This window comes from Ranitomeya imitator, chromosome 6, assembly GCF_032444005.1.
Source record: "Ranitomeya imitator isolate aRanImi1 chromosome 6, aRanImi1.pri, whole genome shotgun sequence".
NCBI classification, from domain to species: Eukaryota; Metazoa; Chordata; class Amphibia; order Anura; family Dendrobatidae; genus Ranitomeya; species Ranitomeya imitator.
The window spans coordinates 245,442,934-245,462,971 of NC_091287.1; the positions used below are offsets into that span (position 1 = coordinate 245,442,934).

The 20,038-nt window shown below is 46.4% G+C and overlaps 1 protein-coding gene across 1 annotated transcript in view; it reads left to right on the plus strand.

The window, feature by feature from the left end:
• LOC138642417 (uncharacterized) overlaps positions 1-20,038 on the plus strand; it is a 134,516-nt gene that overhangs the window by 51,180 nt on the left and 63,298 nt on the right. Inside the window, exons 8-9 of the mRNA XM_069730563.1 lie at positions 13,808-13,930; positions 19,898-20,014. Of these exons, the coding sequence (XP_069586664.1) occupies positions 13,808-13,930; positions 19,898-20,014 (240 nt within the window). The remainder of the gene's footprint in view (positions 1-13,807; positions 13,931-19,897; positions 20,015-20,038) is intronic.

Here is a 20,038-nt window from a genome sequence, read left to right on the forward strand (position 1 = left end):
ATGAACCAGCTCACCCACAGCAGCAATACAGCTTGCTGAAGCATGGAACTCATGTCGTCACACGTGTAGTACTGATGAGAAAAAGGAGATGTGTTCCAGCTTCTTTGAATCCAAAAATTTAATTAGAAAATGCTTCTTAAAAAACCATGGCAATGGCAAAGTTCACATGGCAAGATATAGTTATGTGTTTCAAACGCTCAAGGTGTCCTTTATCAAACTATACATGAACAGGTCCTATACAGCTTTTATACATAATGTGACCAATGAAAGAGAGATTTCAAATTACATGACAAAACTGCTAATCACTGCTTGTCACTGCTTGACTTCAAAATCCCTTTGGTCCTTACCAGATGGTTCCTCAATTAAAGTCTCCACAGACCGGCAGAAAGACACCCTGGGTTATTCTTTTTTTTTTTCTTGGCTTCAGGCTCGGCACTCCCCCCTTTTTTTGCCACAATGTGGGTATCTAATGTTATGGTCTCTTGGGCCGATACCCTGAGCAGGACCATACAGAACTCTGTCATAGTAACATAGTTAGTAAGGCCGAAAAAAGACATTTGTCCATCCAGTTCAGCCTATATTTGTCCTTCCTTTAGAACTTTTCAATCAGATCTCCTTGGCCAGGGAATATCCCTTGTACACGTCCCTACACTCTGCTTTATGCTGTGCTTACAGCCGCATCTGCCAAACTGTGGTTCAGGGATGGCGAACGGACGCTAGTTCAAAAACTCCTTGACTTCTTTGCCCTACCAGACCGGGTGCTTATTCGGCAAGAAGCCGTATTAGCTTATCTATGACACTATAGGAGAAAGCAAAATTCCCTCCCTAGCAAAAGTCTACTTGTCCGTTTTTAACAGGAATGTTTCCGGTTGCCCAGGGGCATTGGTCTTTCGTAGGCGGATGTCTATTCCTGTCTTGTCATATCTGGCTCTCCATCTTTAATGCTGAATGAGTCAGTCTCCTGGTGTCTTTCATTCAAGACAGTGTTTCCTCCCGGCCTAGAGCACGGTTCGTCCCTGGAGAAAGAATGATGGAGAAGTATGACCCATCCTGGTACTGAAGCTACTCAACGTAGAAGAGGGAGTTAACTAGCATCCATCGACAGGATGCTTACCTTCATATTTCAATCTTTGCCCCTCACGAGAAGTTCCTGCGCTTAGCTGTTTACGAAGAGCATTTCCTGTTCACTGCCGTGCCTTTCGGACTCGCCACCGCTCCCAGAGTGTTCACAAAGGTCCATTGCGGCAGTCACTGCCATTCTCCACTCGCGGGGCTTGGTTGTTTTGTCATACTTAGATGACCTCTTCATCAAGGCACTGTCTTTCCAGACCTGCATGGAGTGTGTACGTATCACTTTAGATACTCTTTCTCTCCTGGGCTGGCTAATCTAAACAAGTACTTTCCCGTTCCGGCTCTGCAGATATTTTTTCTAGGAATGCTCCTGGACACCTCCCAAGTGTTGGTGATTCTCCCTCAAGACAAGGTCCTAGCCCTGCAAGAGGGAGCCCAGGCACTTTGTCGCCCATTCCCTCGTTCCATCCATTTTCGGCATGAGGGTCCTGGGGAGAATGATAGCAGCGATGGAAGCGGTTTCTATTGCCCAGCTACACCTCCGCCCTCTGCAGCAGGCGCTTTTGGCGGCCTGGGAAATGAATCAGTTCTCCCTCCACCGGCTGTGCCGTCTGTCCTTGCGACTTAGGCAAGTGACCAGATGGTGGATATTGCGGTCCTCCCTCAGTCAGGGAAAATCCTTTCTTCCGGTTCAATGGTTAATTGTCACTACTGAAGCCAGTCTCCTCAACTGGGGAGCTGTCTTCCTTCACCACACTGCCCAGGGACATCGGTCTTCTTGGGAGACGCGCCCTCCAATCACGTGCTGGAGATTTGAGCGGTTTGGTTACCCATGTGACGATTCCAACATTTTCTATCGGGTCGCCCCGTCCGGATACAATCGAACCCGCAGTAGGGCGGCAATGCAATAGGTAGTTCATATCCTCCGTTGGGCCGAAAATTACCTGGAAAACTGGGCGGTAGGCTTCCTCAGCCACCAAGGTCTTGCCTCAGGGGAGTGGGCTCTTCATCTGGAAGTTTTACACCAGATCTATCCTCGTTGGGGGACTACCGATGTGGATCTAATGGGGTCAAGGTTAAACGCCAGGGTGCCGGAGTTTGTAGCTCGGTCTTGAGATTCAGAAGCCAGCGGGACGGACACACTGGCCCTTCCATGGTTTGTTTCATCTCCCATACGTATTTTCCCCGCTTCCGCTGATAACGGTCATCAGTAATATCAGGGTGGAGGGTGTTCTGTTGATCCTGATCGCTCCGGACTGCCCACGCAGAGCGTGGTATGTGGAGTTGGTGCAACTAATCACCAACGTGCCCTGGCAACTGCCGGATCGACCAGATCAACTTTCCCAGGGTCTGATTTGACATCATAACTCAGGGGCCTGTGTTTAACAACTTGGCCATTGAATCCTGGGTCCTAACCTAGCCTGGCTTTTCCCAATCGGTGGTTCCAACCACGATTAGCACCTGGAAACCTACATTGGTGCTCATTTAGTCCCACAAGGTTCAGTCCTCGGGCCCCTGCTCTTCTCCATTTACACCTTTGGCCTCGGACAGCTCATAGAATCTTATGGCTTTCAGTATCGCCTCTATGCAGATGACACACAGATCTACATCTCTAGACCAGATATCACCTCCCTACTAACCAGAATCCCTCAATGTCTGTCCACTATTTCATCCTCCTTCTCCGCTAGATTTCTGAAACTTAACATGGACAAAACAGAATTCATCATCTTTCCCCCATCTCACGTGACCTCCCCCCCCCCCCCCCCCCCCAACGAACCTATCCATTACAGTAAATGGCTACCCACTCTCCCCAGTCCCACAAGCTCGCTGCTTCAGGGTAATCCTTGATGCTGATCTCTCCTTCAAACCACATATCCAAGCCCTTTCCACTTCCTGCCGACTTCCTCAACCAAGAAAAAACCCTAGTCCATGCCCTCATCATCTCTCGCCTTGACTACTGCAACCTCCTGCTCTGTGGCCTCCCCTCTAACACTCTCGCACCCCTCCAATCTATTCTAAACTCTGCTGCCCGACTAATCCACCTGTCCCCCCGCTATTCCCCGGCCGCTCCCCTCTGTCAATCCCTTCACTGGCTCTCCATTGCCCAGAGACTCCACTACAAAACCCTAACCATGACGTACAAAGCCATCCACAACCGGTCTCCTCCATACATCTGTTACCTCGTCTCCCGGTACTTACCTACACGCAACCTCCGATCCTCACAAGATCTCCTTCTCTACTCCCCTCTTATCTCCCCTTCCCACAATCGTATACAAGATTTCTCTCGCGTATCACCCCTACTCTGGAACACTCTACCACAACACATCAGACTCTCGCCTACCATCGAAACCTTCAAAACGAACCTGAAGACCCACCTCTTCCGACAAGCCTACAACCTGCAGTAACCACCGATCGACCAAACCGCTGCATGACCAGCTCTATCCTCACCTTCTGTATTCTCACCCATCCCTTGTAGACTGTGAGCCTTCGCGGGCAGGGTCCTCACTCCTCCTGTACCAGTTTTGACTTGTATTGTTTAAGATTATTGTACTTGTTTTTATGTATACCCCTCCTCACATGTGAAGCGCCATGGAATAAATGGCGCTATAACAATAAATAATAATAATTTATCATCGCTCTTTGAATGCTTTTTTCTTGTGGTGCAGAGATCTCGGGAGTCCTCCTCTCTTCTCCATTCCAACCATTTTGGCGTTTCTCCAGACCGGCCTGGATTCAGGTCTGGCACTTGGCTCCCTAAAGGGCCAGATCTCGGCTTTGAGTTCTGTTTCAGCGTAGGATTGCTTCCAGTCTACATGTGAGGAGTCTCCCATGAGGTACCTCCATATAAAAAATGCCGCTGGAAACCTAAGACTTTAACTTAGTCCTGGTTGGCCTACCTTTTCTGGAAAGTTGCCTTTCTGGTCGCGGTGACGTCAATCAGAGTTGACTGCTCTGTACTGCCAAGCTCCTTTCCTAGTTTTCCACCAGGACAAGGAGGTTCTTTGGCTGTCCCTGTCCTTCCTGCCCAAGGTGTTTTTTTTCCTTCCACCTTAACGAGGACATTTTCCTGCCCTCACTCTGCCCGCTGTCAGTACACAGAGTAGAAAGGGCTCTTCACACTCTGGATCTGGTGAGAGCACTCAGAATGTATGTCTCTCTGACGGCGCCCTTCCGGAGTTTGGATATTGTGTTCATTCTTCCGGAAGGGCACAGGAAGGGGCTAGCCGCTTCACAGTCCACAATAGCCAGATGAATTCTCTCGACAATTCAGGAGTCCTACCGCGTCAGAGGCAAGCCTATCCCAGCGGGGATTAGGGTGCACTCCACTCGGTCGGTGGGCGCGTTTTGGGCCATTCGGCACCAGGCATCAGCAGTACAAGTTTGCAAAGCTGCGACTTGGTTCAGTCTGCATACATTCTCAAAGCACTGCAATATTCACACCCAGGTTTCCGCAGATGCAGGCTTGGGCAGGCGGATCTTGCTGGCTGCAGTAGCACACAACTAGACAGTTGGTGCGTGGGGCTCTGATCTGTTATGTCAGTTTCCCACCCAGGGACTGCTTTAGGATGGTCCTGGGTAAAGGGGCTAGTTCATGTTAAATGAAAAGGTATGAATCTGCTTTGTAATTTTGGTATCTGTCTGAAGTTTGTGTCAGACTGTATTACATTTTGGATATATGCCTTAATAAAAAGTACTTGATTAAAACAAACCCCCATAAGGTTCCTTGGCACATAACCATGCCCCGGGAACCCTAGCCATTGGTTCCAATGCTCTAGTAATCCCATGGTCACATTTCCAACTGCCTTTTCTTTTTCTGTCCTTCCCCCTTGACTCTGAGAATCTTGAAAAAGATAAAGGCAGGAGGGATTCCTGTAATCCTGATCGCTCCTGACTGGTTAAGACAGGCCTGGTACGCGGAGCTGGTGAACAGGCTCATGGACGCTCCCTGGAGGCTTCCAGACCATCCGGATCTTCTTTTGTAAGGCCCCCTCTTCCACCAGAGTTTACAGTCTCTAGGTTTAACAGCATGGCCGTTGAGGCCGCAGTTCTGAGAGAGACTGGTTTTTCCCCATCTGGTCGTTCAGACCATGATTAGGACGAGAAAATCAGCATCCTCGTGTATCTACCACAGATACTGGAAGGCCTTCTTCCGGTGTTGTGAACGCAACAATTTGGTTTCTTTGACCTTTTCCCTTTCTTCCATCCTTTGTTTTCTACAAGCAGGTCTTGACTTGGGTCACTCAGTACTCTTAAGGGGCAAGTTTCTGCTCTGTCAATTCTTTTCCAACAAAATCTGGCGTCTCGTTCCCAGTTAAAGACTGTTTCTTCAAGGAGTCGCCCACATGGCACCTCCTTATCGTTCTCTGATAGATCCAAGGGATCTTAAACTTGTCCTTGGAGCACTCCAGCGCGCTCCTTTTTGAGCCCATTCGGGACATTCCGTTTTCTCTTCTGTCATGGGAAGTTGCCTTCTTAGTTGCCATTACGGCCATCAGGAGAGTTTCTGAGTTAGCGGCATTATCCTGCTGTTCTCCGTTCCTGATTCTACATCAGGACAAGGTATTTATCAGACCTGTTCCTTCCTTTCTACCTAAGTTAGTATTTTCATTTCACATTAGTAAAGACGTTGTCCTTCCTTCTCTATGTCCCTCTCCGGTCTATTTGTACACCTTCTCAAGGTTTTACAGGGTTCATACTCCTGCCTCGTCTAATCCAGGCCTAGGAAGGGAGGTGCTGCAGGTGGCGGTTATGCATCGGCTGACCTAAGTCTGTTTTTTCTTTGCATTCTTTCTTTTCCCACCCTTGGGGACTGCTTTAGGACGTCCAATGGTTACTTGTGTCCCCCAATGAAGCAATAAAGAAAGAAGGATTTTTGGTACTCACCGTAAAATCTTTCCTGGAGCCTTCATTGAGGGACACAGCACTCTCCCTGATTGTTTGTACCACTATTGGACCTAAGTACCTTTGTTGTTGGGTTGGTACATATGTTGAGTTTTGGTTGCTTCTCCTACTGCTCTAGCACTAACTGAGGTACTTTGTGCCTGTTGGTGGGTGTATACTGTGTTTTGCTGCTTCCGGACATGGAAGAATTGCTGTGGTAAATGGAATCATGAATTCTGCTGTCTACCAAAAAATCTTGAAGGAGAATGGTCCTGCCATCTGTTCGTGACCTCAACCTGAAGCGCGCTTGGATTATGCAGCAGGACAATGATAAAAAAAACCTGCAAATACACTTCTGAATGGCTTAACAAGCCTAAGAAGTGTCCTCGACAAAGTCCTGACCTTAATTAAATTGAGATGCCGTGGCATGACCTTTAAAAAGGCGGTTCATGCTCGGAAACCCTCAAGTGGGGCGGAATTAAAATAATTCTTCAAAGTTGAGTGGGGCAAAGTTCCTCCACAGCATTGTAAAAGACTCATTGCCAGTTATCGCAAACGCTTGATTGCAGGTGTTGCTGCTAAGGGTGGCCCAACCAGTTATTAGGTTTAAGGGACAGTCACTATTTTTCATTTATTTTTTCCTTAATAACAAAGACCTTCATTTAAAAACTTCATTTTGTGTTATCTTTGTCTATTATTTAACTTTGGTTATCTGAAACATTTAAATGTAACAAACATTAAAAAGAAAAGGAAATCAGGAAGGTGGCGAACACTTTTTCACACTGCTGTACTTCAGCTTATTTTGCCTTAAGTAATTTTCCCTTTCTATTTGGAAATTCATGGTATGCTTTTATTCAGTTAGTTTGTGTGATTTCATGGTGACAACTTGAAAAATACTTTCTGTATGTTTCAGTCACCATATAAATCAATAGAAGTTCCTGAATGATGAAATTCAATGGACTGTACCACTGAAAATGTCCAGTAGGGGAAGACAGAAGCTCCTATCACAGATTAAGATGATGACTTGTCAGCTTTCAGCACACAATTGTAATGTAGAAGTTCACAATTCAGCCTCCTGACTGTATACTTAGTTGGAGAAAGATATTCACAGTGTCATCACAGCAGACAGAGATGATATTGGCTCTAGCTGATCATGTCATGTTGTACTGCTACATCATGGGTTCTATAGCATAGAGACAAAAATAGGCAGGATAAGAGCTAGAAATCAAAATGGAGGCCGGAAGGAAAGAGGTTGAAAGCTACATGGAAGTAAGTACACAATATATAAGAAGTGCAGCTTGATGCAATCAGGGCTTTCTTTAAAGAGGTTATTGTTATTAATTACTAATTAATTGATGAGACTTGTTTGCTGTGAATACAACTAATCCACACAACACAGCAAGTCTGCTAAGAAAATGTTGTAGGGGGTGTAACCTCTTCTTTCTAGTGATTTAGTAAGGTACCAGTGGTTGTACTATGATTACTACTCAGCAGCTTGTTGCTTATTCTGTGCAATTTTCTATATAGTCAACTACTGTAAAATACTGCATTTTTCTCGTTCACCTCATTATGGGACACAGGACCATGGGTGTTACGCTGCTACCATTAGGAGTCTGACACTAAGTTAATACAAATAGTTCGCTTCTCCTCTGCAGTATACATCCTCATGCTGGCTCCCAGAGAACCAGTTCACGGGATGAAGGGTCGACGGATCCTTTCAAGGCTCCGATCTCCACGAACCAACAACAGGCGAGCACGTGGAGTGTCGCCTCCACGTACCCTCTCCTGCGACGTGGGATGTCATGCATGGGCTGATTTTTAGGGGAGATGGGTCCCTTAAAGGGTACCGATCTCCCTGCACCATCAACAGATGTGCACATGGAGTGTCTCCTCCATGTACCCTTTTCTGCAGCCAGACCTAATGCTGTACAACCAGCTTTGTCCACCCAGAAGGAGTAAACCCCTTGGATGCACAGAGGGCACCCTCCATTTTGGCACCTGTGCAGCCCCCACTGCTCCACCACTATTTAGCGGATGAAGCAAGGAGACGGACGGTACCTCTCCTTCTCCCTATGAAAGGGAGAGTGGATTGAGAGTTTTTACCACTTTATCCCTGCACCATCCAAAAATCACCAGCAACAGCAGCTGCACGACGGAGTTACCTACACACAGCGGAGGTACCTGCAGCATCGTCCAAAGGACATCTCCAGTCTTTCCGGGTACCGTATATACTCGAGTATACGCCGACTTGAGTATAAGCCGAGACCCCTAATTTTGCCACAAAAAACTGGGAAAACTTAATGACTCAAGTACAAGCCTAGGGTGGAAAATGCAGCAGGTACTGGTAAATGTCAAAAATAAAAATAGATACCAATAAAAGTAAAATTAATTGAGACATCAGTAGGTTGTGTTTTTGAATATCCATATTGAATCAGGAGCCCCATATAATGCTCCATACAGTTTGATGGGCCCCACAAGATGCTCCATATTAAAATATGCCCTATATAATGTTGCACAAATGTTGATTATGACCCCATATGATGCTCCATACAGACATTTGCCCCATATAATGCTGCACAAATGCTGATTATGGCCCCATAAAATGCTCCATATAGACATTTGCCCCATATAATGCTGCACAAATGCTGTTTATGGCCCCATAAAAAGCTCCATACAGACATTTGCCCCATATAATGCTGCACAAATGCTGATTATCCCCCCATAAGATGCTCCATAGACACATTTGCCCCATATACTGTTGCTGCGAATCAAAAACAAAAAGTCACATACTCGCCTCTCATCGCTCAGGCCCAGGCACTTGCTATATTCACCATACCCCGTTCCACTACCAGGCGCCGCTGTGTCTTCTGCACTGAAGATCAGGCAGAGGGCGGCGCACACACTAATCGCGTCATTGCGCCCTCTGACCTGAGCGTCACTGCAGAGGACATGGAAGACCTAGCCCGGTGGTGGAACGCGGAGAGGTGACTATCGCACAATGCCCCCGTTATATTTAACTGCTCCTGGCACGGTCCCTGCACGTCCCTGGTTCTCTGGCGCCGGCAGCTTCTTCCTGTATTGAGTGGTCACATGGTAATGCTCATTACAGTAATGAATATGCGGCTTTACCCCTATGGGAGTGGAGTCGGGTCATATTCATTACTGTAATGAGTGGTACCATGTGACCGCTCAATACAGAAAGAAGCTGCCGGGGAACCAGGGACGTGCAGGGACTGCGTCAGGAGCAGGTGAGTATGATTAGAGAGCTGCCGTTCCCCCTCCCCTGCCGACCCCTGGGGATGACTCGAGTATAAGCCGAGAGGAGCAATTTCAGCCTAGAAAAATAGGCTGAAATTCTCGGCTTATACTAGAGTATATACGGTAAGCGCTGAGAAGTGGGGGCTCTGAGCAGTCCGGGCACAAGCAGCAGACATTTCCTGGGGGGGGGAGGGGGGGGGTTCCTTTCTTTTTCAGGCCTAGGTAAAAATTTAGTCCTCGGCTTTGGCCTTGTACAAGCCACAGCCGAAGCTCCGCCCCCACGATGACGTGACCTGGCGGCTCAACCCACTTTTCTGGTGCTTCTCATTCTGATGCCCAGGAAGCCTCCTGCTTGCCCGGACAGCGACGCGGAGCGTGATACTCGTGGCTGGGACACAGGACCTGGGTAAGGTCTCTCTCTCCCTTTCAGTATTCTAACCTCTGTGGGAACCCTTATTAAGGATGCACATAGGAATACATCATGTCCCAGTCTCAGACACCTAAAAAGTCCCATAAGACTTAGTCTTTTTCACCTCATGTAACTCCTGTCAGTTTGCGTTTCCAAAAGCTCAGAGTTCACCGCTCTGCAAAGCCTGTGACCCCAAATGCGCTCAGGAGCCCCCCGCTGACACTGAGCCCAGTGTCCTCAGTTCCCCTGCGTGGGTCTTGTCTCTGTCGCAATCTATGACTTCTCTGGCCAAAGCGCTTGAATTCTTTAGTGTTCCTTTTGGGGATTGTGGTGTTCGCACCTCTGATGCAGAAGGACCCTCCCCTACACGGGAACAATTGGCTAGCCGGGGCCACACACAGTCTAGAAACGTACAAGCGCCCAGAAAACGGATACGTAGTACATCTCCCGTACAATCATGTGCTCTGGCGTCCGTGATCTCCGTTTCTCATTCTCCATTTCCAGACAATAGCGAACTCTATTCTAAGTATGAATTGAACGTCTCCTTAGATCTGGATTAGCCAGACTTTAGGAGGACGGTTGATTCTCTGATTGAGGCTGTCAACCAAACTGAAGGTTGAGGAAGACTCCGGCTCTGTGCTGGATCACACTGTGTGCTTCAAAAAAAAACTAAGCGTCCTCATAGAACATTCACCCAGAGTTTCGGGATATAGTTAATCGGCACAGGGAGCGACCCTTCTATCCCTGCTGAACAGATCATCTATTAAAAATCCTACAGACCGCCAGATAGAAAATTTGGTTGGATCGGTCTTTGAGGCCTCAGGTGCAGCTCTATATCCTTCCTTCGCTGCAGCGTGGGTTGCTAAAGCAATGGTTTCCTGGTCGGAGACCTTGGCTGATTCCATTCAGAGCAGTAATCTCCCTCAGGAGGCAGCACAGCTGGCTAGCCAGATTTCTCAGGCAGGAGATTGCCTGGTACACGCTTCTTTGGATGCGGCCAACTGTTCAGCTGTATTGGTGCAATTGCCACCATGATCAGACGGTCTTTATGGCTCAGAGAATGGAAGGCGGATACCTCGTCAAAAAGCATCTGACTTCTCTTCCTTACCAGAGTGGGTGTTTGTTTGGAGAGAAGCTGGATCAGCTTATCTTGGATGCTACATGGGGAAAAAGCAAATTTCTTCCCCAGCAGAGGCTTAGGTGTCCCTTTCGGTGTCGACATCAAATCCATTTCCGATCCTTTCGCGCCAATCCGGGTTGGTCCACTACCTCTTCAGGATCAGGACGCTCTCCATATAGGAACAGTTGACTCCAGGCATCCTGTATGTCCAATCCGCAATGGAAGGGTCGGCCCAAACAATCTGGATCTAAGGGATCCAGGTCCCGTAGGTTTTCTGCCCAATGACTCATGGGGGTTATCCGGTTGACACCAGCAGGATAGGCGGTTGCCTACTTCTCTTTCACCAGGTCTGGCTCTGTCATTCACGACGAATGGGTCAGAGACCTGGTGTCATCCGGATACAAAATAATTTTTCTTTACATCCCCTGACTCATTTCTTTCCTTCCCGACCTCCAGCATGAAGGGCAAAGGCTCTTTCCCAAGCCATAGACTCTTTGCGTTGCGATGGCGTCATTGTCATGGTTCTGGAAAATGAAAGCTAAGCTCTACCGCAGTTTCATTATCTCCTAGCGGGTCACCCCATCCGAATTCAATCGGACAATGCCACGGCTGTGGCATACATCAACCATCAAGGGGGTACCCGCAGCAGGGCTGCCATGTGCGAGGTAGCTCGCATTCTCCGATGGGCATAGGGGAGTCACTCTGTAGTCTCAGCAGTGCACATACCAGGCGTGGAAAACTGGGCGGCAGACTTCCTCAGCCGGCAGGGTCTCGCCTCGGAAAGTGGGAACTTAATCCGGAGGTTTTCCAACAGATTTGTCTTTGTTGGGGACCCCGGATGTTTATCTGATGGCATCCAAACTGAACACCAAAGTCTCCAGGTTCATAGCTCAGTCGCGAGATTCAAGAGCCATAGGAGCGGATGCTCTAGTTCTTTCGTGGCACCATTTCCGTCTTTTGTACATTTTTCCCCTACTGCAGCTTCTTCCGAGAGTCATCTGGAGAGAAGGGATTCCAGTGATCCTGGTGCTCCGGATTGGCCACGCCAACGTGGTTCAGAGTTGGTGCGCCTCGTCGCCGATGTCCCCTGGCAGATACCGGATCAGCCAGATCTGCTCTCCCAGGGGCCGATTTACCACCAGGACTCAGCGGCCCTGCTTTTAACAGCTTGGCTGTTGAACCCTGGATTCTGACCCAGGCTGGTTTTTCGCAACTGGTCGCATCTGCAATGATCTGTGCTCGTAAGCCAGCGTCGGGACTCATTTATCACCGTACTTGGAAGATATTTTTTGCTTGGTGCAAAGCTCGTGGACGTCTTCCCCTCATCTTCTCTGTTCCCATCATTTTAGAGTTCCTGCAGACCGGTCTGCATTCAGGCCTGGCGCTCAGCTCGCTCAAGGGCCAGATATCCGCTTTATCGGTCTTATTCCAACGTAGGATTGCGCCAAAACCTCAGGTGAAGACGTTCATACAATGGGTTACACATGTGCTTCCCCCCTATCGCATGCCTTTGGAACCTTGGAACCTTAACTTGGTCCTGGGAGTCTTACAGGAAGCTCCCTTTGAACCGCTTCAGGACATTTCACTCACCTTTCTGTCCTGGAAAGTTGTTTTTCTTGTTGCAGTCGCATCAATCAGGCGGGTTTCAGAGCTGGCTGCTCTGTCATGTTGGGCGCCTTTCCTTATTTTCCATCAGGACAAAGTTGTCCTCAGGCCTTCCCCATCCTTTTTGCCCAAGGTTGTCTCATCCTTTCACCTAAATAAGGACATTGTTCTTCCTTCATTTTGTCTGACTCCAGTCCACAGGGTGGAAAGGGCTCTCCATACTCTGGATGTAGTCAGAGATCTGAGAAGGTACGTCTCGAGGACGACGTCCTTCTGAAGGTCGGATTCTTTGTTTGTGTTTTCTGAGGGTCACTGGAAGGGTCTAGCCGCTTCGAAGGCCACAATAGCTAGGTCCTACCGCATCAGAGGTAATCCTACCCCAGTGGGGATCAAAGCACACTCAACTCGGTCAGTGAGCTCTTCCTGGGCACTTCGGCATCTGACATTGGCGGAGCAGGTCTGTAAATCCGTGACTTGGTCCAGCCTACATACTTTCTCAGAGCACTGTAATGCTCATACTCAAGCTTCGGTTGATGCGGGGCTTGGCAGAAAAATTTTGCAGGCTGCAGTGGTGCACATCTAGGCAGTTATGTGAATCCTGATGTTTTTGGTTGTTTTCCCACCCAGGGACTCCTTTGGGACGTCCCATGGTCCTGTGTTCCCCAATGAGGCGAAGGAGAAACAGGGATTTTTGTGTACTCACCATAAAATCCTTTTCTCCGAGCCACTCATTGGGGGTCACAGCACCCACCCTTTTAGCCTAATGGCTTGTGATTGTTCTTTAGTTTGCCATGTTGTATTCTTATGTGTTATGTTCTCCTACTGCTTTTGCACTGAACTGGTTCTCTGGGAGCCAGCAAGAGCATGTATACTGCAGAGGAGGAGCTAACTTAGGCTGTGTGCACACGTTGCGGTTTTTTCGCGTTTTTTTGCCGATAAAAACGCTATAAAACCGCAAAAAACGCATACAATAAGCATCCCATCATTTAGAATTAATTCTGCATGTTTTGTGCACATGATGCGTGTTTTTTTTTTGCGGATTTCCCTCTCCAAAATGCATTGGGAAGTGTCCGGAAAAAACCGCGGCAAAAACGCATTCGGTTTTCTTGCGGATTTCTTGCAGAAAATGTCCGGAATTCTCAGGAATTTTCTGCGAGAAACCCTGAACGTGTGCACATAGCCTTAGTGTCAGCCTCCTAGTGGTAGCAGCATAACACCCACCGTCCTGTGTTCCATGGTCCTGTGTCTCCCAATGAGTGGCTCAGAAAAAAGGATTTTACTGTGAGTTCACAAAAATCCCTGTTTATTAGTTATAACTGCAAAATGATTCTAGCATTTAATTTGTGTAAGAGATGGCATGCTTATTTATTTTGAGGAATTTTCAGATTGGGGATTGTGAACTTTTAAAATTAAGCTGCAGACTTATGGTGTTTTTTTTTCTTCATATGTCTTTCAACCTGTAGAAGACACTTTCTCCCTGGAGCATATGGTTGTATTAGATGAGACTGACGATGATTTACCAATTGCCAGTGCTGCTTCACCCGCTTCTTGTGATTCTTCAGACCCGGAGATAGCAACCACTTCAGGTAATCATCTGATTAGGTATGTTCAGACCAATTACTATATTTTTTGGACTATAGAAAACACCTTACTCTAAGAAACACCCCAGGCTTGGGCAACATATAAGCATATTATTTACTTCTAATTAAAACTTCCCTGGTGGTGTAAAGAAGTGAAGGAGTCAGTTTTTTGAAATTTATATTCATTAGCCTTCTGACAGAGCACTCCACCTCTTAGCCACAGGTATTTTAATCGCAGCAGGTTCATTACCCCTCCACAGAGACAGAGAAATTTAGTCTAAGAAGAGGTTTCACAGGTAACCATTCAGATGAAGACGTTTATTCTCAGCGAGGAAAGGAAACTCTAGGACCTGGTATACGAGAAATGCCCTAATGTGGCTGCCAGGTACACATGAATTGGCCAATTTATGCGCTAAACGCTCTCATTTTTTCATATTTCTAGTGCAGTAATGCAGTTAAATTTTCATGTTTGCATGTTTTAGCACCGCAGTGTGCTGCCATATTTATTTGATATTATACACACATAACTTTACAGCACACACCTTATGCACCCTCTCTGAGGCACGCACAGTACACTTGGACAGCTCTGTTGCACCAACATGGCCAGAGCTGATTCTGGACACTAACACACACATTTTTTGCAAGAGTTTTTCTTGCTAAAAAGTGAATTATATAACATATATACTCTTCTATAAGCTGGGTTTTTCAGCACATTTTCTTGTGCTGAAAACACCCCCTTGGCTTAAACATGAATCACTGTACAGAAAGGGGTCGGCAGAGCAGCGGGTGCCAGGAGCCGGCGCACACATCATACTCCCCTACTTGCGCGCCCTGGGTGCTGCCACTGCATCTTGTTCCAGCCACCGGTGCCTGCCTGAAGCCCTTCCTGTGCTCAGCGGTCGCGTGGTACTGCTCTTTAAGGTGATGAATATGGATGCCTCTCCACTCCCATAGGCGTGGAGTGGATATTCATCACCTTAATAAACGGTACCACGTGACGGCTGAGCACAGCAAGAGCTGCAGGCAGGCACCGACGGAAGGAACGAGATGCAGTGCCAGCACAGAGGGCACGCAGGTAGGTGAGTATGATGTTTTGTGTTTTTTTTCAATAGGAAACATGCACACAGGGATAGGGTCTAAGGAGCCATGCATACAGGAACGAACAGGGGAGGTATTCATACCAGGACAGGGAAGGGGGAGGTATGCATAAAGGGATGGAATGGGAGTGGCATGCAGACAGGGATGGGGAGGCATGCATACAATGACAGGGCAGGCATGCATTCAGGAACAGGGAGGCATTTATACCAGGACAGCGACGGGGGAACCACGCATATCAGAACAGTGATGAGGGGACGATACATACCCGGCTTATACTCGAGTCAATAAGCTTACCCAGTTTTCCGTGGCAAAAGTAGGTGCCTCGGCTTATACTTGGGTCGGCTTATAATCGAGTATATACGGTAGTAAAAAAAATATTGCCTGAGATGTTCTATCAACCGCATTTTGCTATCTTACAAAAAGCCTCCTGCAAGAAGATACTTATACTTGTTTGGGTAGTCAAAAAGCGGCCGAAAGCGTATAATTGCTCTATCATATCAAATGTACAATATTACCCAAAAACTAAAAAAGTGAATCCCAGAGCAAGATTTCATCAAATGTAATAATTTTGTGCATCTTATAGTCCAAAATGTAATGTAATTCGGGCGTCATCTATATTATTATTTAATTTGGACATTCCCACTTATTTGTATTATGCATAAAATTTATTTTTTCAAGGTTTTGCAGAGTAAAAGTATAACTATTAGCATTGAGCGAACGTGTTTGGATAAAACAGCTTACAGATTCCATTTAATAGAGTATGTTCATTTCCAAGATCCTATCCCAGTATGAAGTAGCTGTAATCTTATTAGCAAAGACCTCCAATTAGAAATGTAGTATACGGTAGTTCTTCTGATTTGCTTTCACACTTACCGGACGTGCAGGGCATTGCAGTAGCTTGGTTGTAACCATAGGTACCTACTCGTATAGTGAGAGTTGCCAGTGGTCATAACCATGGATACCTATGCTGCTGCAATGCACATGGGATGAATGACATACTGAAATGGGAACTACACTACATTATAATTGGTATATTTGCTAATATACACTACATTTTAATTGGTATATTTGCTAATGTTATTATTACACCTACTACATAGTGAGGTAGGATTTTGAAGATGTGAATACCCCTTTAAGTCCTGGATAACATTGAGGGTATGTTCACATGTTGCAGATTTGCATGCGGAATTTTCTGCACAGAATCTGCACCTCTTGGCAGAAAACGCAGGTAAAAGTCCGCGTTTTTTTGATGCGTTTTTTCATGCGGATTTGTATGTGTTTTTGTAACCTAAATAAAGATCTATTATTTAAAAAAAAATTGTGATGTAATTTTTTGTCCAACCTCTTATTTTACATACTCCATGGAAGAATAGTGTTTACACACACACAGACAGATATAGATAGATAGACTGACAGATACCATATATACTCGAGCATAAGCCGAGAATTTCAGCCCATTTTTTTTAGGCTAAAATTGCCCCTCTTGGCTTATACTCGAATCATTCCCAGTATATGAGCAGCAGCTGTCTCACCTGCTCCTGGCGCGGTCCCTGTACATCCATGGCGGTACCATGTGACCGCTCAATACAGGAAGAAGCTGCCGGCGCCGGAGAACCAGGGACCGTGCCAAGAGCAGGTGAGTATAACGGAGCATTGCGCGATAGTCGCCTCTCCGCGTTCCACCGCCGGGCTCCGTCTTCCCCGTCCTCTGCAGTGACGCTCAGGTCAGAGGCCGCGATGATGCGGTTAGTGTGTGCGCCGCCCTCTGCCTGAACTTCAGTGCGGAAGACACAGCGGCACACGGCGGTGGAACTGGGAATGGTGACTATAGCAAGTGCCGAGGGCCTGAGCGACGAGAGGTGAGTATGTGACTTTTTTTTTTAATCGCAGTAACAGCATATGGGGCATATGTCTCTATGGAGCATCTTATGGGGCCATAATCCGCATTTGTGCAGCATTATATGGGGCAAATGTCTGTATGGAGCATCTTATGGGGCCATAATCGACATTTGTGCAGCAATATATGGGGCAAATGTCTGTATGGAGCATCATATGGGGTCATAATCAACATTTGTGCAGCATTATATAGGGCATATTTTAATATGGAGCATCTTATGGGGCCCATCATGAACTGTGTGGAGCATTATATGGGGCTCCTGATTCAATATGGATATTCAAAAACACTTAACCTACTGATGTCTCAATTAATTTTACTTTTATTGGTATCTATTTTTATTTTTGACATTTATCGGTTGCTGCTGCATTTTCCACCCTAGGCTTATACTCGAGTCATTACGTTTTCCCAGTTTTTTGTGGCAAAATTAGGGGTCTCGGCTTATACTCGGGTCGGCTTATACTCAAGTATATACGGTAGATAGAAAAAAAAAAAGGTACATAAATAGTTAGACACACACAAAATATGCACGTAATATCTTTAGTTAAAAAAAAAAAAAAAACTGGTGTGGGCTCATGCTCCATTTTCTTCACCAGAGAGGGAAAGCAGACGGCCGGGGGCCAATATTTCTAGCCTGGGAAGGGGTCAATGCACATGGAGCTTCCCAGGCTCTGAATATCAGCCCGCAGCTCTATATTTAGCCTTTACTGGCTATTAAAATAAGGGGACCCTCCCCTACGCAGATACCTGCGGGCTGATATTCATAGCCTAGGGAAGGGCCATGGTTATTGGCCCCCCTGGCTAAAAATACCAGCACCCAGCCAGTCTGTAAGATGCGCCAATTCTACCACTTAGCCTCTCTTCCCACTGCCCTGTAACGGTTGGATATGGAGTAATAAGGGGCTAATGTCACCGTTGATTGTAAGGTGACATTAAGCCTGGTTAATAATAGAGAGGTGTCAATAAGATGCCTATCCATTATTAATCCTATAGTTATTAATGGGTTAAAAAAAGACACGGCCAGAAAAAAGTATTTTAATGTAATAAAACACTACACATTTTTTCATAATTTTTATTCCACGCCTAATCCAATCAAAGCCATTGATCACCTGTAAATTTTTTTTAAAAAGGAACAAACACATGCTCCCTGTGTCCGACGCAGTCCCTCTTTAATAACGAGTGTCCCACAACGATCCCTATAGAGTGGTCACATCAGCAGATATGACCGCTCTATAGGGCCTCTGATGACACACTGACCGGAGATAACCCTCCCACAGTGTATCATCGGAGTACGCTTTATGGCACTACAGCCGTGAAAAAATTCTCACTTTGTAGTGCCGAAAGTGACAGGTGAATTCAGGTGACCTGTCGGCGGCAGAGAGATACAGTGCGGAGGATTCTCTCCGTCATTGATCACCGGAGCCCCTGGAGAGCAGTCGCATCTGCTGATGTGACAGCTCTCCACTGGAGATCGTCGTGGGACAATCGTTATTCATTGGATTACGTTGGACACAGGGAGTATACTGTTTGTTTATTATTTCAATTTTATTTGTAGATGATCGATGGCTTCGGGGATTAGGTGTATATGGTAACTATGTACTAAATGTGTGTTTTATTTGTTTTTTTTTTAAACATTCAACACATTAGCCGGATGATGATCGGAACACCTGTATATACACTGATAGCTGCTACTGCGCAGGCGCCATTTTCAAATGGATATTTTTCTTTTATATCTATCTATCAATCTATATACACATTATCAGGAAAACCTCAAGCACATTTATTAACACAGTAAACAAAACCTGTGATTATGCTGCAGAGCAGGTGCCACAGCTGGAGCCTCCCTGCAGAGGGTTTTTTTTTTCAGCATGTACATATATTCATTATGCAAACTATGCGGCAGGTCAGTGAGGGATCGGTGACCTGTCAGCAGTCTGCATTGTGACTAACCAATCAGAGCACCAGATGCAGACCCCCCACAGGTCGCCCTGGAGAACGAGCATATCATTAACTAAAAGCTACAATAAAGATTAATCAACAAGCACAGGACGGATTTTATCAACCAAGGTATCATTTTAATCAGTATAGGGCTTCTTTCACACTAGCGTCGGAACCTCGGCCCAACGCACTGCGACGGGCCGAGGTTCCGACGCTAGCAGTGAATGCGCTGCACGTCGGAGGCAGCAGATGCATTTTTCCAGTGCATCCGCTGCCCCATTGTGAGGTGTGGGGAGGAGGGGGCGGAGTTCCGGCCACGCATTCGTGGTCGGAAAAAGCGGTCCGTCGGCAGCAAAAAAACGTTACATGTAAGGTTTTTTGCTCCCGGCGGTCCGCCACAACACGGCGCAACCATCGCACGACGGTTGCAACGTGTGTCAATGCGTCGCAATACGTCGCTAATGTTAATCTATGGGGCAAAAACGCATCCTGCAAACAACTTTGCAGGATGTGTTTTTTCCCATAAACGACGTATTGTGACGTATTGCAAAAAAACGCTAGTGTGAAAGTAGGCTAACCGCGCCGACCTGACACTCTCTGTAGGTTACTGTGCAACAATCCTGCTGACCGGTTCCCTTTAAAGAGGTTTCCAGGACTTAAAGGTAATCTATCTGCAGGTTTTTGCTACCTCATCTGAGTAGCATGATGTAGGGGTAGATACCCTGATTCCAGTGATGTATCACTTACTGAGCTGCATACTGTCACTTTGATAAAATCACTACTTTATTGCTTCAGATCTACCACTTCTCTACCAGTTTTATGAGTGCTGAGCTGACGGTTGTAGTTTGAATTATTTCATAGGTGCCATGTTTTTCACATTCTTGACGAACCTCTATAACCTTACAGTAAAAAGTGTTGTTTTATGTGACCTGTAAATCTGGAAAATCTGACTCCATTACATTTAAATAAGTCATTTTTAATGTAATAGTAATACGTTCTTGTTCTTTTACTTTGTTGTTCTTTTATTTTTTTTTCCAAAATAGACCGCTTTCCCAGTAGCCATATGGTTATCTTAGATGAGACAAATGACGACAATGATCATCTTGCTTCCCCTGCATCTTGTGACTCTTCTGCTTCAGAGTCTGCCCCAACAAGTTCAGGTATTACCACCTGTTTCTGCCATA